General features: G+C 33.0%; 1 protein-coding gene across 1 annotated transcript; it reads left to right on the top strand.

Annotated features, from left to right (window-relative positions):
* The first annotated feature begins 1,158 nt into the window (after positions 1-1,158).
* On the top strand, positions 1,159-17,664 carry LOC120333043 (scavenger receptor cysteine-rich type 1 protein M130-like). The gene is made up of 16 exons (XM_078119450.1): positions 1,159-1,282; positions 2,228-2,326; positions 2,486-2,618; positions 3,001-3,126; positions 3,420-3,503; positions 3,891-3,971; positions 4,321-4,642; positions 11,462-11,589; positions 12,601-12,701; positions 12,862-12,994; positions 13,382-13,507; positions 14,198-14,323; positions 14,860-14,922; positions 15,171-15,254; positions 15,638-15,718; positions 16,100-17,664. The coding sequence occupies exons 1-16, from the start codon at positions 1,220-1,222 to the stop codon at positions 16,444-16,446; spliced, it is 2,097 nt and encodes a 698-aa protein (XP_077975576.1). The 5' UTR covers positions 1,159-1,219; the 3' UTR covers positions 16,447-17,664.
* The last annotated feature ends 460 nt before the right edge of the window (positions 17,665-18,124 follow it).

Raw genomic sequence — 18,124 nt, 5'->3', positions numbered from 1 at the left:
GTTTGATAATATTTTACATTGACAATAGCGCACAGTTTCGAATTTGACAGTAGGGAACGTCATAAATCTTAAGTCAGCGGATAAAAGAAATGGAAATTTTGAAGACTCATTCTGGAGCGTCAGTATTCACAAAATAAAGTCTAGCGGGAAGCTGATGCTACCATGCATCACATATGATGATTCGACCTTTCGAAACTCATCTTTTTCATGTATAGTCCATTGTTCTATAGAGACCCATGTCTAAGTTAATTAGGGTGTTCAATTGTCGTCACGTAGTCACAATTTAGTAGCAGGAAATAGTCGATAATATTTTCCTGAACGCGTGACAAGAATGACTAAAGTCACAAAACCCAGTTCAATTATCCGATAATGTTCGGAATATGTAAAATATATTTGGTAAAATACCATTTTTGCATATGAAACAAATAACATATTTATGAAATAAATTCTACATTACAACTATTTCATATAATACATTTACACTCAAATATAAGAACAGTAGCTTCATACGCACTAGTGGCTGTAGCCTCAAGCTGAAAAATGTGAAAAGAAAAGCATCTTATGAAGAAAAAAGAATTACTTTTATACCATGAAATTTGGGTTGATGAATAGATATTTTCAGATTATCTTCTCTGATTTTACACATAGTTTAAAGATATTGGTTTGGAAAGATTTCTCTCCAGTTTCAATTAATCGGGAGGATGAGCCAGTCCTCGGAGCGTCAACCACATTAAGAAATATTTCTCTCTATGCCAAATTTGCATTTTCACATGCATTTGAATACTGTTAAGACTATTGAAAATATTTCCTGGTTTCGAAAAACAACATACCAATCAACAAAATAAAATCACAATATTTTAAACTGCTAACAATTGACTTTAAATGATTTTTGCCAATATGGATTGTCCTGGTGCTCTGAAGAAATTGCAAATCAAAATTCTCTAAATGACTCTAATTCTTGGTATTTCGTTGTTATACGTATCTACCTGGAAATAACAAGGTCATGGTATAATGCATTCGCTTTATATTATATAGGAGAAATTGAAAAATGTATAAAGTGAAAACGGAACATCGACGGCACACGAATCGTGAGTCAGATCTCGTTATACTATAACTACACACAAATTGACATCGTAAGTTTACTTGATATAGAATGGTCGATAATAGAGGTTCTTAAAACAATCTTTCTTTTTATTTCAAGTTTTCCAAACAGTTTACCATGTATACGAAGTTGTTGATATGTTTGGTTCTCGCAATTAGAGTTGCTACCGAATCCCAAGGTGAGGGATATTTTTGATAACTATATATGTGTAAAATTTAAGCCAAATTTCAAAAGTCACATTTAAAATCCCGAATGAATAATTCTATATTTCGTAATATTTTCTCGATTTCAAATTGCTAGATTTCTTGAATATTCATTTAATTTATATTATTCTGAATTTTATTACGCTATTACGAGTATCTCGATTTCTATGCTGAATTTTTCATTTCATTGGACACAATTTGGGCCTATGAAAAACTTCGCTAAATTGTTGTTACTGTTTTTGTTGTTGGGGGTAGGAACAAACGCTTTCAAAGTTTCAGAAATTAAAGAAAGCAATTGTATTTTTTAGCCCGATTGCTATGGATTTAAGAGTCACCAACATAATTAATTAACCACAACTAGACATGTTTTTTTAATTCGTGATTGTTGAACACGAAATGCACATATGTATCGTTTTGGTTTTTGTTCTTGTTAAAATTCTTTTTATTGTTGTTGTTATGAACGAATTGCCTTCTAATTTCTTTTTAAAAATTTCAGCGGATTCCAAGGAATTCGTTATGCTTGTGTGTGCCATGACGTCATCAAAATTGAAAAAATGCGCACCATGTGTCGGTTACTCGTTCGCGATCTGGTGATAAGCCAAAGTCGTGAACACTGCGGATCCGGCTAGCCTTAGAGTCCATATATTTGGTCATCGCTCACTTGTTTCAGCGATATTTAATATTTCAAATCCTATGAAACCGGATAGATCCACTAAAAATTTGCGTTTTTCATTCCATGGGCACACTTTTATATGACATCCGGCTGTACCTTCACATTATATGTGTACGATTCTTTCGAAGTTTGCCTGAAATTTCAATGACATTGATGGCAGAACATCGTTTCTTTTTAATTTATGTAAGGCTGTGAATACTCCATTAAATTAAATATTGAATCAAACCGACAAAATGTTCTGATTTGGGTAAGAAATGCTTTGCACCTGTCTACTGTGCTGATAACGAAGTAGCAACACCACAATGGCAACAGATTTTCCCTCGTCCAAAGTGTAAATTGCATGTTTCAGTAAGGGCACTTTTTTGATACTTAACTACTCTACTCGGTTGCAATCTGATGTAAAAAAAATCTGGAGTAGGAAACTATATTCGATATGGTTACTATTCGACTTTGGTACTAATTTTATTTTTGATACTCGACAATGAACAAGTTTTATTTCCCTTTTCGAACAATGGTTCCACTAAAATATACGAATACGGACCACGAGGATACCGTGGACCTCGTGGAATAAAGAGAATCCAGGGAGAAAGAGGCTTGCAAGGAATTGCTAATACAACTATTACTGACAATCTTCAAAATGGTAAATTCAGTAATCATTAGTTCATTTTTTCACTATACTAAAAATACACTTTGTACAAAAAATATAAAAAGAGCGTAAAAATGGCATTTCAGGGCGAAGGGAAACCCTAAAAACGAGCGGCGGTTAACAAGCAGCGACACCCTAACAGTTAATTAATACAGAGGAGAAAAAAGTCGAACATTGTATCATTAAAATAATATTCCATAAAAAACGTTACGACTCCATGCACCGTCATGTACAATAAACAAAGGGACGGTGTAAGATATCATTTATATACTACGGTATATATAAATCACGGAAGTATTAATATATAATTTATTTTAAGATTTGCTCAAGAAAATTTTTATCTATGTTGAAATATTTTATATTTATTGATTTTTAGAATTTTTTCGACTGAGTGGCGAAGTTCTTCATTTAAACAACACTATAATCTGGCAAGAAGTTCTCATTGATGAAATGAATGAAACAATCATTCAACACAATGTAACTGTTGAGGATTTGAAAATAGGTGAGAACAGGCATAAATTAAATGAGTAAAAGGTTCGTAATTTTAAGTACTTGTTTCCTGCTTTTTCAAATATGTTTTACTGTTTTTCTATTTCTAGCTTTATTTATTCTATATTTACTTTTTTGCATATGACTTTTCTTCAGTATTTATTCCTTTACAGAATTTAAATCTCCTCTTTGAATGACTGCTCTCATTTTGATTATTATGTCGTCTGTTTTTATTGTTTTCTAATTCTATTCTTCTTTTTATATTTTTTTCTTTTATTATAATAAATATCTTATTTCCCTTTCAAGAAATAAAAGCCTTGGAAAAAAAACTTCAACAACAAGAAAGCAAGTTCGAAGAAAAACTTCGTAATTTCAGAAATGAATTTACTGGTTAGTTGAATAGTTATGTATAATTTAAACGCTAGGATGGATGTGTAAATTTCGAATCGTGCAATATCTTGTCCAATTCCTCGCTAATATAAACGTGATACAGAATGTCATACTTTTTCAAAAGTTTTACTCAAAATAAGGAGATGAAAATAATGTTCTATAATACTACATCGAATCATCAAAAATTGTGTGAATTTTCACATGGTTCGATATATATGAATTAAATTTTTCCGTCTTCAGTCAGGTCGTTTCTTCACACTTTAATGCGCTAATTTTCGGATTATTCTTTTTGTAAGAAAATATTACTTGTTGTGTAATTACAGCCACATTAGTTTAAATTGTTTTATTTCAAACCTATAAAATCATACTCTATTTACTGAATCTCAGAATCACAAAAAATATCCAACAATGAAATCCAAAGTCTAAAATCTATAAATTCGAATCAAGACACCAGGATAAATAATTTAGGTAAGATAAAACATTAGGAAATTTTTAATCTGCGGAACAACTCAATTTTAGAGAATGGTAAACATTTTAATGTTATTAGAATACATTCCTCTCATAATTCGGGTTCATTTTACCCAATTTTGTCATACAGAGTAATATACATCTGCATTGTGTTTGGCAATTTTACTAAAGATGTGGACCACAAAGAGACGGTGGATGCCCACTTTTGCATAATGAAAATAATAAGTTTTGAACTCTCATTTTATATTCTATTATTTTTTGAGGGATGAAATGTAGTCAAATCCATGTCGTTTAATTACATCTATACTCATTCAAGCTACTTTTATTTCGACAGGTCCTGATTACAAAGGAAAAGTTAGGTTGGCGAACGGAACGGGTAAAGGAGGACGAGTTGAAATTTTGCACAATGGAGAATGGGGAACTATTTGTGACGATGGCTGGGACGAGAAAGACGCACGGGTTATTTGTCGAATGCTTGAGTTTGGTCCTCCCATTTACTGGACGGATGACAACAATGTAACATACCCACTAGTATATGGCCAGGGAAAGGAAAAAATATGGCTCGATGACATACAATGCACGGAAAACGAGTTGAGCAATATAAGCTGCCAAAGAGGTGATTGGAATAAACATAATTGTGGTCATAATGAAGATGCTGCGGTTTCTTGTAAATGACAGCTATAACACAGTTTATTAGCTATTTGGCCTGTTTATATTTTTCGTATCTATAAAAAAAAAATTTATTTCACTTTCATTCAGATAGTAGATACTTGTTCTCTTCAATAAAATGTAATTTTTCACCTTATACGCTGATAAACCTCTTCTCATATCCCGCACTTTCTTATCAACGCGACAGCAGTGATATTCACAGCGTCTTCGCGCGATGGTATTTGTAACAGTTAGTCGGCAATAAGCTAACTTAGAGCATCAGCCAGTTCATTTTAAATGCGAATCCAATAGAAAAAGAATTTCATATGTTTTTTCTTTGATAGTTAGTGATACAATAGCCAGTTGTTATACTTTCTGAATTGGAACACATTTTATTTTTAACTTTACTGTTCACCGTGGTCACCGTTGTAATATATTAATATTAACACCATATCGCTGCCCTAATAACAGAAATTTAAAAGCCATTTTTATCGGTTTTGAGAAAAACAGAAAAAAGAATTCTGAAGATATAGTCCCGCCGACCCGCCATTAAGAGTAAAACAATCCACATCGTTCAGTTTTTTGTTGTAATCGGATTTAAATTTATTTGTATGATGCCAATATGTGACGTCATAATGGCACACAGCTTCTTACGCAGAAATTTGCCTTGGACTTATGAACACAGGCATTTTTTAACTCTGCTATATCCATCAGTACTGAAAACCAAACATTCGAAAAAATGTATGGAATTTGCAGTATTTCCGATGTCCAATCCCAAAACAGGATATCTGTTTTTAAAAATTATTTTTTAATTTTTTGAATATATATATATTTTACCAATATGACTTGCTCTGCACACCAAACGAAAACACGACTTTCCATAAATAATAAATATAAAGAATAAAATAATGATGCATCTATAAATAAATTCCAAACAATATAAATTGGACTCAGAAAAGGATCTTCACAAGTCTCCAAGTTCTTATTCAATAATGTAAGTTCAAATTTAAAACAGCTAAGCTAGAATCTATGATGCAAAAACTCAAAAAATGCTTCGCCGAAGTTTATTTCGACATTTGACGCCGCAATAACAATTGCAACATTGTACAACATTGTGTATGTTACATAAATCTCTCCTTTTATGCACTTCGGAATCTTTGGATAAAATCTGACAGGTGCGCAGCTTTACACAAATAACTATGCTACAAAAATCCAAAACCGTCAAAGAGTGACTTATTTTGTTATTAGCGTGACGATATATTTACTTCTAAATATTGATTGATTGGTTGAAATACAAAATTGACATAGTGTTGTGATGTGCTTCATCAGTTGATAGTCTGTTATCTTTTTATGGTGCATATCGGAAAAGATGATACAGTATACGTTCTGCTGTAATGTGGTTGATAATATCCGTTTCAAAAGACTGCGCGTCTGAGCTGTATGATACAAATATTATGGTATTGCTAGGGCATTCTGTATGGCCTGAAGTATTTAACAAAAATGTTCGGCTGCGTATGAAAAGCCAAATAATTATGGCTCGATTAAGGGGCCCGATGACAGTAAATAAACCACCCAATTTGTTACTTTGTTGCGCTTACCAAGCGCTCTGTTATCTTTCTATTTAAGTGCTGTGGCGCGCGGAAGTATAGCCTGAATAGACCTTAGTCATTCAAAACCCATCCTACGCGCAAAAATAAAAGTGACACTAAGGGTGTCAAACTCGTGGGTTTTCGGGAGCGGCATTGCATTTTGGGAATAGTGCCAAAAGCCGCAAACAGTTTTTAATACATTTTGATGAGGTATACCCAGTGGTGCGAACCGGCTGAACCCCACCACTTGGTATACCTAGCGCATATTTTAGAAAGGTGTAGTTTGTGACATATATTGTGATGCAATCACAGCTGAAGAAAATTTTGTTATTTTTTTAAATTTTAAATGACATTTACATATTAATTTCTTGCATTCCACTATATTTGCAATTTACTGTATTTATTACAAAAGATCATAAAATTTTATGTACAACTGTCCAAAATATTTTGAACAAACTTTTGACAGGAAGAAAATAATACATATATACTCTAAAATAGCTTAATCTAAATAGAGAGGCCTAAAATTCACAAAAATACAAAGTAAACTCAATGTTTTTTTACTACATTTTTTCTGGCGTTTGGCATCTCTTTTGGGCCACCAGCTTACCAATATCAGGCTGAAATGATTAATTAATGAGGTCACATGATAATCGATTAATTTGCATCATTTGAAAATGCAGAAATATTGCAAAACCCATTTTTCACCACCTTCTTCATGTACTTTGCGTTGCATTTATTTTCTTCAAGTATTTCGTTGCTAGCGCGAGATGTATTAATAATTGGGTCAAAATGTGAACAAAAAATTGTAATTTCACAAAACTACTTTCTGTAAATTGTCGTGAATAATCAATTTCATTTTGAAAGATTTGAAAAATGTATTATATTTAGATAAATAAAAAACTCACAAAATGTTATAATTATTATTAATCGTTCGAGGACCTCATTGGACGTTCTCTGAGGCTGCATGCTGCCCGGGGCCGCAAGTTTGACACCCCTATATTGCACGACGTGGTAAGCCGAGACAAAACTGAAGTTGATTGTTACATGTTATCAACCGGGAACATTGTTGATTCAAGCAGTTGAGTGTCCAACTCGCGGAAAGGAACTTATTTAGGTATGCTTGTATGTTACGCAGAAGGGAATAGAGTAGGGTATATTGCGTACATACGTAAAGATAAGCTCAGCAATTACTAGTAAACCTCTAGTTACATCTTATGCCCAAGTTTGGTATTAAATGGAACGTTGGTTTAACGTCAGACTTATGAATCGTAAATATAGCATTTCAGGATGAAAAAGGTGCGATAAACCAACACTGGTTGCGACACTTGTATTGATTGATTAGCAGGAAACAGGAATTGAGTATCTATCGGAAATAAATATATAACAAGGTATGCATATAACGTAACTGCATATGCCATTGTTTGGAAACGTTGGATGCAATGGAACGTGCATTAAATTTTCGGGTTCCATAGGGTAATATGATATTTTAACACCAATATAAATGATATATTCATGTCGCACGATGTCATTATTGAGCTCTTTCTGCCCGTACAGTAATTTGCTTAGTTTTGTGATGTATAGCGTCCCTGCTATATCCATGACCTACTCAAGAATACTGGATAGTTGTAAGTTTAAAATAAAAACAAGTCACACAATTAAGAATTTGATGAGAGATTTTAAATGAAACGAAAAATATTGCAGAAAAATATTTTTAAACATTAATGCTATAACACTTATACATAATATTTCAATAATGCGGAATTGTCGAATATTTTTCACTTCCGAATAAAGTGATGTATGGACGGGATCTAGAGCAGTGGTAGGCAAGGTTTTTGGACCAGGAGTCAAAAAATTTGTTCATCTACACTGGCGGGCCATGTAAGTGTAACGTATAATGTTACATTTTATAAACATTATTTACAGTGTTACAATTTAGCGAGCTCTTTTTGTTAGCTAAAACATCGAAATTTAGTTTTAGTTTGGTTACGGCAGCATCAGGCGGGCCAGATTGAATTACCCAACGCGTCGGATTTGTCCCGCGGGCCGTAGTTTGCTTATGTCAGATCTAGAGTCTGAGAAAAGTTTTATCAGACTCTTGCTTTGGTTCGACTAAAATTTGGCTCTATACCCGACTTTAATATCAGACAAACTCAAAACAATGACTTTTGATAACGCGCATTAAAACGGTTTTGTCATTGTATCTTTTTTTTAAATGAAGTCTCTGTTTTTAATCATTGGTCAACTTGTTATTGAATTCTTGTATAGGTCGTTCTAAAAATCTTGCATATTTGAAAAATCACTAAAAGTATATCATGATTTTATAATTGACGAAACTTTACGCAAAAAGTCTGATTTTTATTACAATTCGGTTCTTCTCATTTGCGACATTTGGTCTCCGTCTTGTTGCTGCCGATAATGCGACTCTGTCACTTGTGGCTTCTGAGAACAGATAGGGGAAGTTATGAATGTTTGATGCCGGAGGCTCCTTCACATTTCAAGCAAACAATCGAACGATATAATTATCAATATTCATAGTCTTGGTGAAGTCGTTTTGATCATTTTTTGTAAAGCACACATTGGATGAGTAATTCTCTAACTTTCAAACCCCATCACTTTTTGACATTTCGTTGCTTTACTGACATAATCACTGCTGTATAAAAACTCTAATTTTGTTACAGTTATTTTGCCCATGTATGGCACATCAGTCTCAGGAGGACTGGTGCAATTGGGCTGAATAGTATGCCTTTTGTCAAAACCAAATAATTCATGACGAACTATTGATATGTAAAAAGTTGAATTGAAGTAACCGGACTAAAGTTTAGATGCCAAGATATATAAATTGACATCAATTTAACTTGTTCAACTTCAGTATGTCTGCTACGTACCTCCTTCTAATCCATAAAAAACTATGTCTGGTATAAAGTATGAATGCCTAATTACATGGTTCGTTAGCCTACATTTGATTTTCCAGGCAACGCAGCCTATGAATTTTATTTATATAAATTTTGCTTATTTTTAGTTTCATTGTGATGTCATAAAACTATAAAAAGCTTTATTTAACTAAATTACAGAATTGAATTGAAATGTGAAAACCAAACCAAAAAACGAGTTGTCGAAAAATTGGTGGCGTACCAGTGTCATGGGATGAATGACCCAAGCTACTGGCAAAACCCGTATATTTTTATTCAACTGCGTTACTAATGATGATGCCAGTGTGAGGAATGTAGAATGTAACTATGGACTTTAATGTCATTTAACCCCGTTGTGTTAATAGTATGTACATTTAATGAAATAGGCCTTAGTTTTCTTTGTATCGACTGTTTTATTTCCGAGAGTTGAAATAGGATTTTCCATGTTACAGACATACTGCTTGGATTCGACCATATAACTGTATTAAAAGGTTCAAGTGTATATTTTAATATATCTGTATTTGGATTCAATTCGATTGTGCAACTTTACAATATACGACCATTTAACATTACAATACATTGCGTGCTTATTGACCTCTGAAAAAGTGCAGATCGGGGTTTCACTCTGTCAACGTGTGTTGAATAACACGGGTGTACGGACACGCAGGTAGAGCCATCTTATCCCACATACCAGCAGTTATTATAGATCAACACCTGAAACCAATTTCTTCATACTTCTTAGTTTCAATGAATTGGAACAGTTTTTTTTGTAAATCAGCGTTTTTGAGTATAGGACGACGCGTGAAGCCAAAACTGAATTCGAAAAATTTCTTGGCTGTGCAACCAAAAGACCACAGTTGTTTCCATTACCCACTTAACCTTCATTTTATGAATTTATTGAAAAAGTAGGTATTTACAGCGCAATTTGGACCTTGGCGTAAGCACCATTTTGCACAGCTACACCACTGGTGGAACGTAACTTTCAAAATTTTATTACTTTTTCAAATATGCAACATGGATAGTCATATGTAGAATTCGACTAAGATTTATTTTGCAATGCAAAAGACACGAGGGATATATTCAGTTTTTCAGGAATTAGTAATTTCAACTTATATTACACGTCGACATAAACACGTAAAATGCCGCTGCTATGATTATGGCGACCCCAATTAGATTTTTGGGGGTTCCTATGTTATCTTGTTTTGTGTGGTTATGGTAACGCTTGTTTGATAACATTTTACTTTGACAATAGCGCACAGTTTTGAATTTGACAGTAGGGAACGTCATATAAAATCTTAAGTCAGCGGATAAAAGAAATCGGAATTTTGAAGACTCATTCTGGAGCGTCAGTATTCACAAAAAAAAGTCTAACGGGAAGCTGATGCTACCATGCATCACTAATGATGATTAGACCTTTCGAAACTCATCGTTTTCATGTCTAGTTCATTGTTCTAGAGATCCATGTCTAAGTTAATTAGGGTTTTCAATTTTCGTCACGTAGTCGCAATTTGGTAGCAGGAAGTAGTCGATAAAATTTTCCTGAACGCGTGACAAGAATGACTAAAGTCACAAAACCCTGTTCAATTATCCGATAATGTTCGGCGCAGTCAACAATATCGTTCAAAATATACATGCTATAGCCTCATCGCGTTTTGGTAAAATATTTTTTTGCATATGAAACAGATGTATATGAAAAAAATTCTACATTACAACTATTTCATATAATAAATTTACTCCCAAATATAAGAATAGAAGTTTCACACGTATAAATAAAGAACTACTTTTTTATATAATGAAATTTGGGTTGATGAATAAATATTTTTTAGATTTTTTCTCTACTATTACACATAGTTCAAAAATATTTCTATCCAATTTAAACTAATCAGGTGAATGAGCTGGCGCTCGGAGTGTCAACCACATCAGGAAATATTTCTCTCTATGCCAAATTTCTATTTTCACATGCATTTGAATACCGGCGATACGATTGAAGATATTACATGGCTCCCAATGTAAACTGCCGATAAGGAAATGAAATTCATATTGTCCCAAACTGCTGACAATTGACTTTAAAAATTTTTACCCAATATTGATTGCCCCGATGCTATGAAAAATTTGCAACTCAAAATCCTGAATTTTCGAGACTTCAATTTTTGGTATTTCGTTGTTGTATGTATCTACCAGGAAATAACAAGATCATGAAATAACGCAATCATTATATATTATATAGGAGAAATTGAAAATTAGATAAAGTGAAAACGGAACATCGACGGCACACGGATCATGAGTCAGATCTCGTTATACTATAACTACTCACAAACTGACATCGTAAGTTCACTTGATATAGAATGGTCGATAATAAAGGTTCTAATAAAATTTTCTTCTGCGACTTCAAGTTTTTCAAAGCGTTTACTATGTATGTGAAGTTGTTGATATGTTTGGTTCTCGCAATTAGAGTTTCTACCGAATCCCAAGGTGAGAGATATTATTAATAACTATATATGTGCTAAATCTACACTATATTTCATGTCACATTTGAAATCTCGAATGCATGACTCAGTATTTCGGTAATTTACTCGATTTCAAATTGTTAGATTTCTTGAATAGTTATTTGACTATAATTATTTTATTACGCCTTTACGAGTATTTTGATTCAATTGCTAAACTTTCAATGATATTTGAACTGGACCTATGGAAGGCTTCGCTAAATTGTTGTTGTTCTTGTTGTTGGGGGTATGGAAAACGCTGAAAGTTCAGGAATCAAATAAAGCAATTGTATTTATTAGTTCGATTGCTATGTATTTAATGGTCAACATCATTGTGTTTTAATCAGCCATCTTTTCTTTTTAACTTGTGCTCATTGTACACGAAATGTACAAATGGATCGTTTTGCTATTATGTTGCTGTTGCTAGAATTCCTTTTATTGTTGTTGTTGCAAAAAAATCGGTTTTCTCATTTAACTACTGGACCAATTGCTTTGATTTAATCAATTTCTAGTGGTTAAAGATTGTGTTTTTCACTAGAGTGCTATTACTTTTATTTATTCAAAAATTTCTGTAGGCATTTAATTTTGTGTGCGATGACGTCATCAAACTTAATGAATTGCGCACTGTGTGTCGGATGTGCGTTCGCGATCTGGTGATCAGGCGAAGTCGTGAACATTGCGGTAACCGTACTGGTTGGCCTTCGAGTCCAAATATTTGATCATCGCTCTCTTGTTTCAGCGATAGTGATTTTTTTCAAAACCTATGGAACCGGATATTTCATTTAAAAATTTGTGTTATTTATTCCACGGGCACACTTTTATATGACATCCGGTTGTACCTTTACATTACATGTGTACGATTCTTTCAACGTTTGCCTGAAATTTCAATGACATTGATGTCAGAATTTCGTGACCAACATCGTTTTTTAAATTTATATAGCGCCGTGAATATTCCATTAAATTAAATATTGAATCAAACCGGCAAAATGTTCTGATTTAGGTAAGAAATGCTTTGCACCTGTCTACTGTGCTGATAACGAAGTAGCAACACCACAATGGCAACAGATTTTCCCTCGTCCAAAGTGTAAATTGCATGTTTCAGTAAGTGCACTTTTTCAATACTTAACTACTCTACTCGGTTGCAATCTGATGTAAAAAAAATCTGGAGTAGGAAACTATATTCGATATGGTTACTATTCGACTTTGGGACTAATTTTATTTTTGGTACTCGACAATGAACTAAGTTTTATTTCACTTTTAGAAAAATGGTTCCACTAAAATTTACGAATACGGACCACGAGGATACCGTGGACCTCGTGGAATAAAGGGAATCCAGGGAGAAAGAGGCTTGCAAGGAATTGCTAATACAACTATTACTGACAATCTTCAAAATGGTAAATTCAGTAATCATTAATTCATTTTTCACCATACTAAAATACACTTTGTACAAGAAATATAAAGAAAAGCGTAAAAATGGCATTTAAGGATGAAGGGAAGCGCTAAAAACGAGCGCCGGTTAACGAGCAGCGACACCCTAACAGTTAATTAATACAGAGGAGAAAAAAGTCGAACATTGTATCATTAAAATAATATTACATAAAAAAACGTTACATACAAAAATACGACTCCATGCACCGTCATGTGCAATAAACAAAGGGACGGTGTAAGATATCATTTCTATATATATATAAATCACGGAAGTATTAATATATAATTTACTTTAGGATTTGCTCAAATTTTTTTTATCTCTGTTAAAATATTTTATGATTATTGATTTTTAGAAACTTTTCGACTGAGCGGCGAAGTTCTTATTTTAAACAACACTATAATCTGGCAACAAGTTCTCATTGATGAAATGAATGAAACACTCATTCAACATAATGTAACAATTGAAGATTTAAAATTAGGTAAGAACAGGCATAAATTAAATGTATATAAAGGATTTGAATAGCATCAATATCGGGTTATAAAGCCATCCGCCGCCCATCATTTATAGATATTTGACTGCTAGAAATTTTGTTTCTTATGCTGAGTTGTTTGAAATAGGGTAATAGCCGAGGCCCTAAACTATCGATTATAAACGTTTATATAAAATACTATTGCAATATGAATAATGACCGAAAACTGAAACAATAAAATATGACATTTGATAAATCATAGACGTGTTAGGTTTTTAAAACTGATATGCTATCATATTGGGGAAACTTTCCTCAACCTCTCGTGTTTAGTCCCAACTGGTGTGCTTTAGGTCAGCCCTTCACCAATGACTGACGAGAACATGTTGTGCTCAAAAGCATTTTTTTAGGTCACAAATATATGTAAAAATCAAACTCAAAATTAAACTTCTGATGGATCGCTTGTTTAACGAATGTTGAATCTTTCTTTACTAGTTTTGCAATGGCCTATTTTAACGATGCATTTTTTAAAATAGTTTTATCACATTACCCCATTTTACAAAAATTAATCAACTATAGGGACGGTGTAAAATATCTTTTTTTATATATATATAAATCACGGAAGTATTAATATATAATATTACTGCATATAAGATTTTCTTAAGAAAATTTTATTTCTATTAAAATATTTTATATTTTTAGAAAGTTTTCGACTGAGCGGCGAAGTTCTTCTTTTAAACAGCACTATGTTCTGGCAACAAGTTCTCATTGATGGAATGAATGAAACAAACATTCAACAAAATGCAACAATTGAAGATTTGAAAATAGGTGTGAACAAGCATAAATTCAATATATATAAATGATTTGAAAAGCATGAATCGAACTATGAAGGCATTTTTTAATTAGTATTTATATATATCACACTATCATAAATTCTTTTTCGTATGAAGAGTTGTTTGCAAAAGGCTATCGTATGAAATTTTATAAATCACTATTGAAATATAACTAATGACTGAAAACTGAAACAATGAAATTGGACATTCGATAAAACATAGATGTAACAAGTTCTCAATACTGATGTGCTATCATAAAATAGCTTTCACCTTTCTTGAAAAGTGTCACTTGAGTTAGCCCTTCACCAATGAATAATAAGGACATTTTGCGCTCGAAAGTATTTTTAGGTCACAAATATATGTGAAAATCGAACTCAAAATGAAACTTCTGGTAGATCACTTCGTTGTGGTTAAGATATTTTATCAAGTACAGAAATTTGACGATTGTTGAATTTTCCTTCAGAGTTTTGTAATGGCCCATTTTGACGATGCATTTTCTCATATGGTTTATAACATTACCTCATTTTACAGAAATTGTAGGCATGAATAAAACGATATCTATCCAGGATACGACCATCATAGCTAGAGAAAATGGTTTGTAATTTTAAGTACTTCTTTTCTCCTTTTTTAATTAAGTTGTTCTGTTTCTCTATTTCTGGCTTTCTATATTTTATTTTTTTGATTTTTCTTCAGTTTTTATTCCTTTGCAATATTAAATCTCCTCTTTAAATGACTGTTCTTATTTTGATTATTACGTCGGCTCATCTCCTTGTTGTCTTATTATAGTCTTCTTTCAAATTTTCTATCTTTTAAAATACTAAATCTCTTACTTCTGTTGCAAGAAATAAAGGCCTTGGAAAATAAACTTCAACAGCAAGAAAGCAAATTCGAAGAAAAGCTTCGTAATTTTAGAAACGAATTTACTGGTTAGTTGAATAGTTATTTATAATTTAAACGCTGGGAACGGATGTGTAAATTTCGAATCATGCATATTTTGTCCAATAATTCCTCGCTAAATAAAGTGTCATATTATATCAAAAGTTTTACTCAAAATAAGGAGATGAAAATACTGTTTTAGAATACTACATCGAATCATATAAAAATTAAGTAATTTTCCACATGGTTCCATATTCGTAAATCGAATTATTCGGTCTTCAGTCAGATCGTTTATTCACACATGAATGCGCTAATTTTCAGGTTATTATTTTTTGTAAGAAAATATTAGTTGGAGTGTAATTACAGCCATATTAGTTTAAATTGCTTTTATTTCAATCAAATAAAGTTATTCACTCTATTTTCTGAATCTCAGAATTGCAGATAAAATACAACAATGAAATTCAAATTCTAAAATCTACAACTTTGAATCATGACTCCAGAATGAATACTTTAGGTAAGATAAAACGTTGTGAAATTTTTATTCTGCGGACCAACTCAGTTTAAGAGAATGCTAAATATATCAATGATATTAGAATCCAGTCTTTTCATAATTCGGAGTTCATTTTACCCAATTTTGTCATACATAGTAATATGCAACTGCATTCTTAATCGAATATGGTGAAATCCGTTACGAGACAATTGTACATTAAGTATTTGTCAATTTTACTAAAGATGTGAATCACAAAAAGACGGTGGATGCCCACTGCTGCATGATAAAAATAATAAGTTTTGAACTCTCATTTTATTTTCTATTATTTTTAGAGGGATGAAATGAAGTCAAATCCGTGTCGTTTAATTACATCTATATTCAAGCAAGCTACTTTTATTTCGACAGTTTCTAAATACGAAGGAAAAGTTAAGTTGGTGAACGGAACGAGTAGAGGAGGACGAGTTGAAATTTTTCACAATGGAGAATGGGGAACTATTTGTAACGATTCCTGGGACGAGGAAGACGCACGGGTTATTTGTCGAATGCTTGGGTTTGGTCCTCCAACTTTTTGGAGCCCCGTGCAAAACAATGTAACATACCCACTTGTATATGGCCAGGGAAAGGGCAAAATATGGCTCGATGACACGAAGTGTAAGGGAAACGAGTTGAGCATTGTAAGCTGCGAAACAACTGATTGGGAGAAACATAATTGTTATCATCATGAAGATGTTGGGGTTACTTGTGGTTGGTAGTTATAACGCAGTTTATTAGCTATTTCGTTTGTTTTGTACTTTTCGTACATCTGCGAGAAAAATTGTGTTATTTTTATTTTACTTTCTTGATCAGATAGTGGATGACTTGTAGTTGTAATTTTTCACCTTATACGCTGATAAACCTCTTCTCACATACCGCACTTTCTTATCATCGCGACAGCAGTGATATTCTCAGCGTCTTCTCGCGATGGTACTCGCGCTCGCGAGTTAGTCGGCAAGTTGGTGCATCAGCCATTCCATTTTTAAAACGAATCCAATCGAAAAAGAATTTCATGTTTTGTTGTTTCTTCGATAGTTAGTGATACAATGGCAAGTTGTTCTACTTTGTGAATTGAAACGCATTTTCTTTTTAACTTTGTTATTCTCCACAACCATCGTTGTCGTTGTCACGCTAATAACAAAAGTGCGTAAGTCATTTTTTATGGGTTTTGAGAAATAACTTAAAAACCTTGCTGATAATATTGTGTTGCTATCTAGACTTAGACATTTTAGAGTAAATAATTTCACATGGTTCAATTTTGAGTTGTATAGTCGGATTTAAATTTATTTGTGTGACGCCGACATGTGACGTCACATTGGCGCACTGTGACTTACGCAGATTGGTGGCTATAATTTGAGGACAAGCGCAATTTTGTAACTTGATTATATCCATCGGTTCTGAAAACTCAACATTCGAAAAACGTATGTCATTCACAGTACTTACGATGGCTAACCCCAAAACAGATTATCTGTTTTTATAACATTAATTATGATGCAACTACTCAAAAAATCATTTGCTGAGTGGGTCACAATAGTCTTGTGGGGGAACAATAATAATCCTTGTGACGAAACAATTTTAACAATGTTCATGTCACATAAATCTCTATTTTTGTACGTTTCGGGATCCTTCGAATAAAATCTGAGTCAACAGAAAATAAATACATACGCTATTACAAAAACTTAAAACTGCCAAAAAATACTTACGCAATTTGGTTATTAGTGTGAATGATATATTTACTTCTATGTATTTATTGTTTGGTTGAAATACTCAAATAAAATTGATATATTCAGTGTTGTAATATGCTTCTTCAGTCGATAGTTTGTTAGCTATTTATGGTGCATATCGGAAAAGATGACACAGTATACCTTCTGCTGTATTGTGGTTGATAATATCCGTTTCAAAAGACTGAGCGCTTGAGCGGTATAATATAAATTTTAGGGTATTGTTTGGGCATTTTGTATGGGCCAAAGTATTTAGCAAAGAGCTAGGCTGCGCATGGAGAGCAGACTCGATTAACTGGCCAGGTTACAGTAAATAAATCACCCGTTACGTGATTAGTCATGTATGCTATGGATATATGCTATATGTGATATACATTTATGATATATGCAATGAAAATATTATCATATACATACACAGCTAGTTCAAACTATGTTACGGTGTGTACCCTTTGTTGCGCTTACAGAGTGTCGTGCTAATGCTATCTGTCTGTTAGTGTGCTGTGGCGCGCGGAAGAGGTGTTGAATTACACGACTTGATAAGCCGAGATAAAATTGTAGTTAATTGTTGCATATTATCAACTAGGCACGTTGTTTATTCAAGCAGTGAAGTGGCCAAACTGGAGAAAAGGACCCTATGTAGGTATGCTCGTATGTTACGCAGAAGGGGAAAGTGTAA

Source organism: Styela clava, chromosome 13 (genome assembly GCF_964204865.1).
Source record: "Styela clava chromosome 13, kaStyClav1.hap1.2, whole genome shotgun sequence".
Classification (NCBI taxonomy): Eukaryota; Metazoa; Chordata; class Ascidiacea; order Stolidobranchia; family Styelidae; genus Styela; species Styela clava.
Note: the sequence above shows the minus strand (reverse complement) of the source record. Positions and strands in the feature narration are given on the sequence as shown.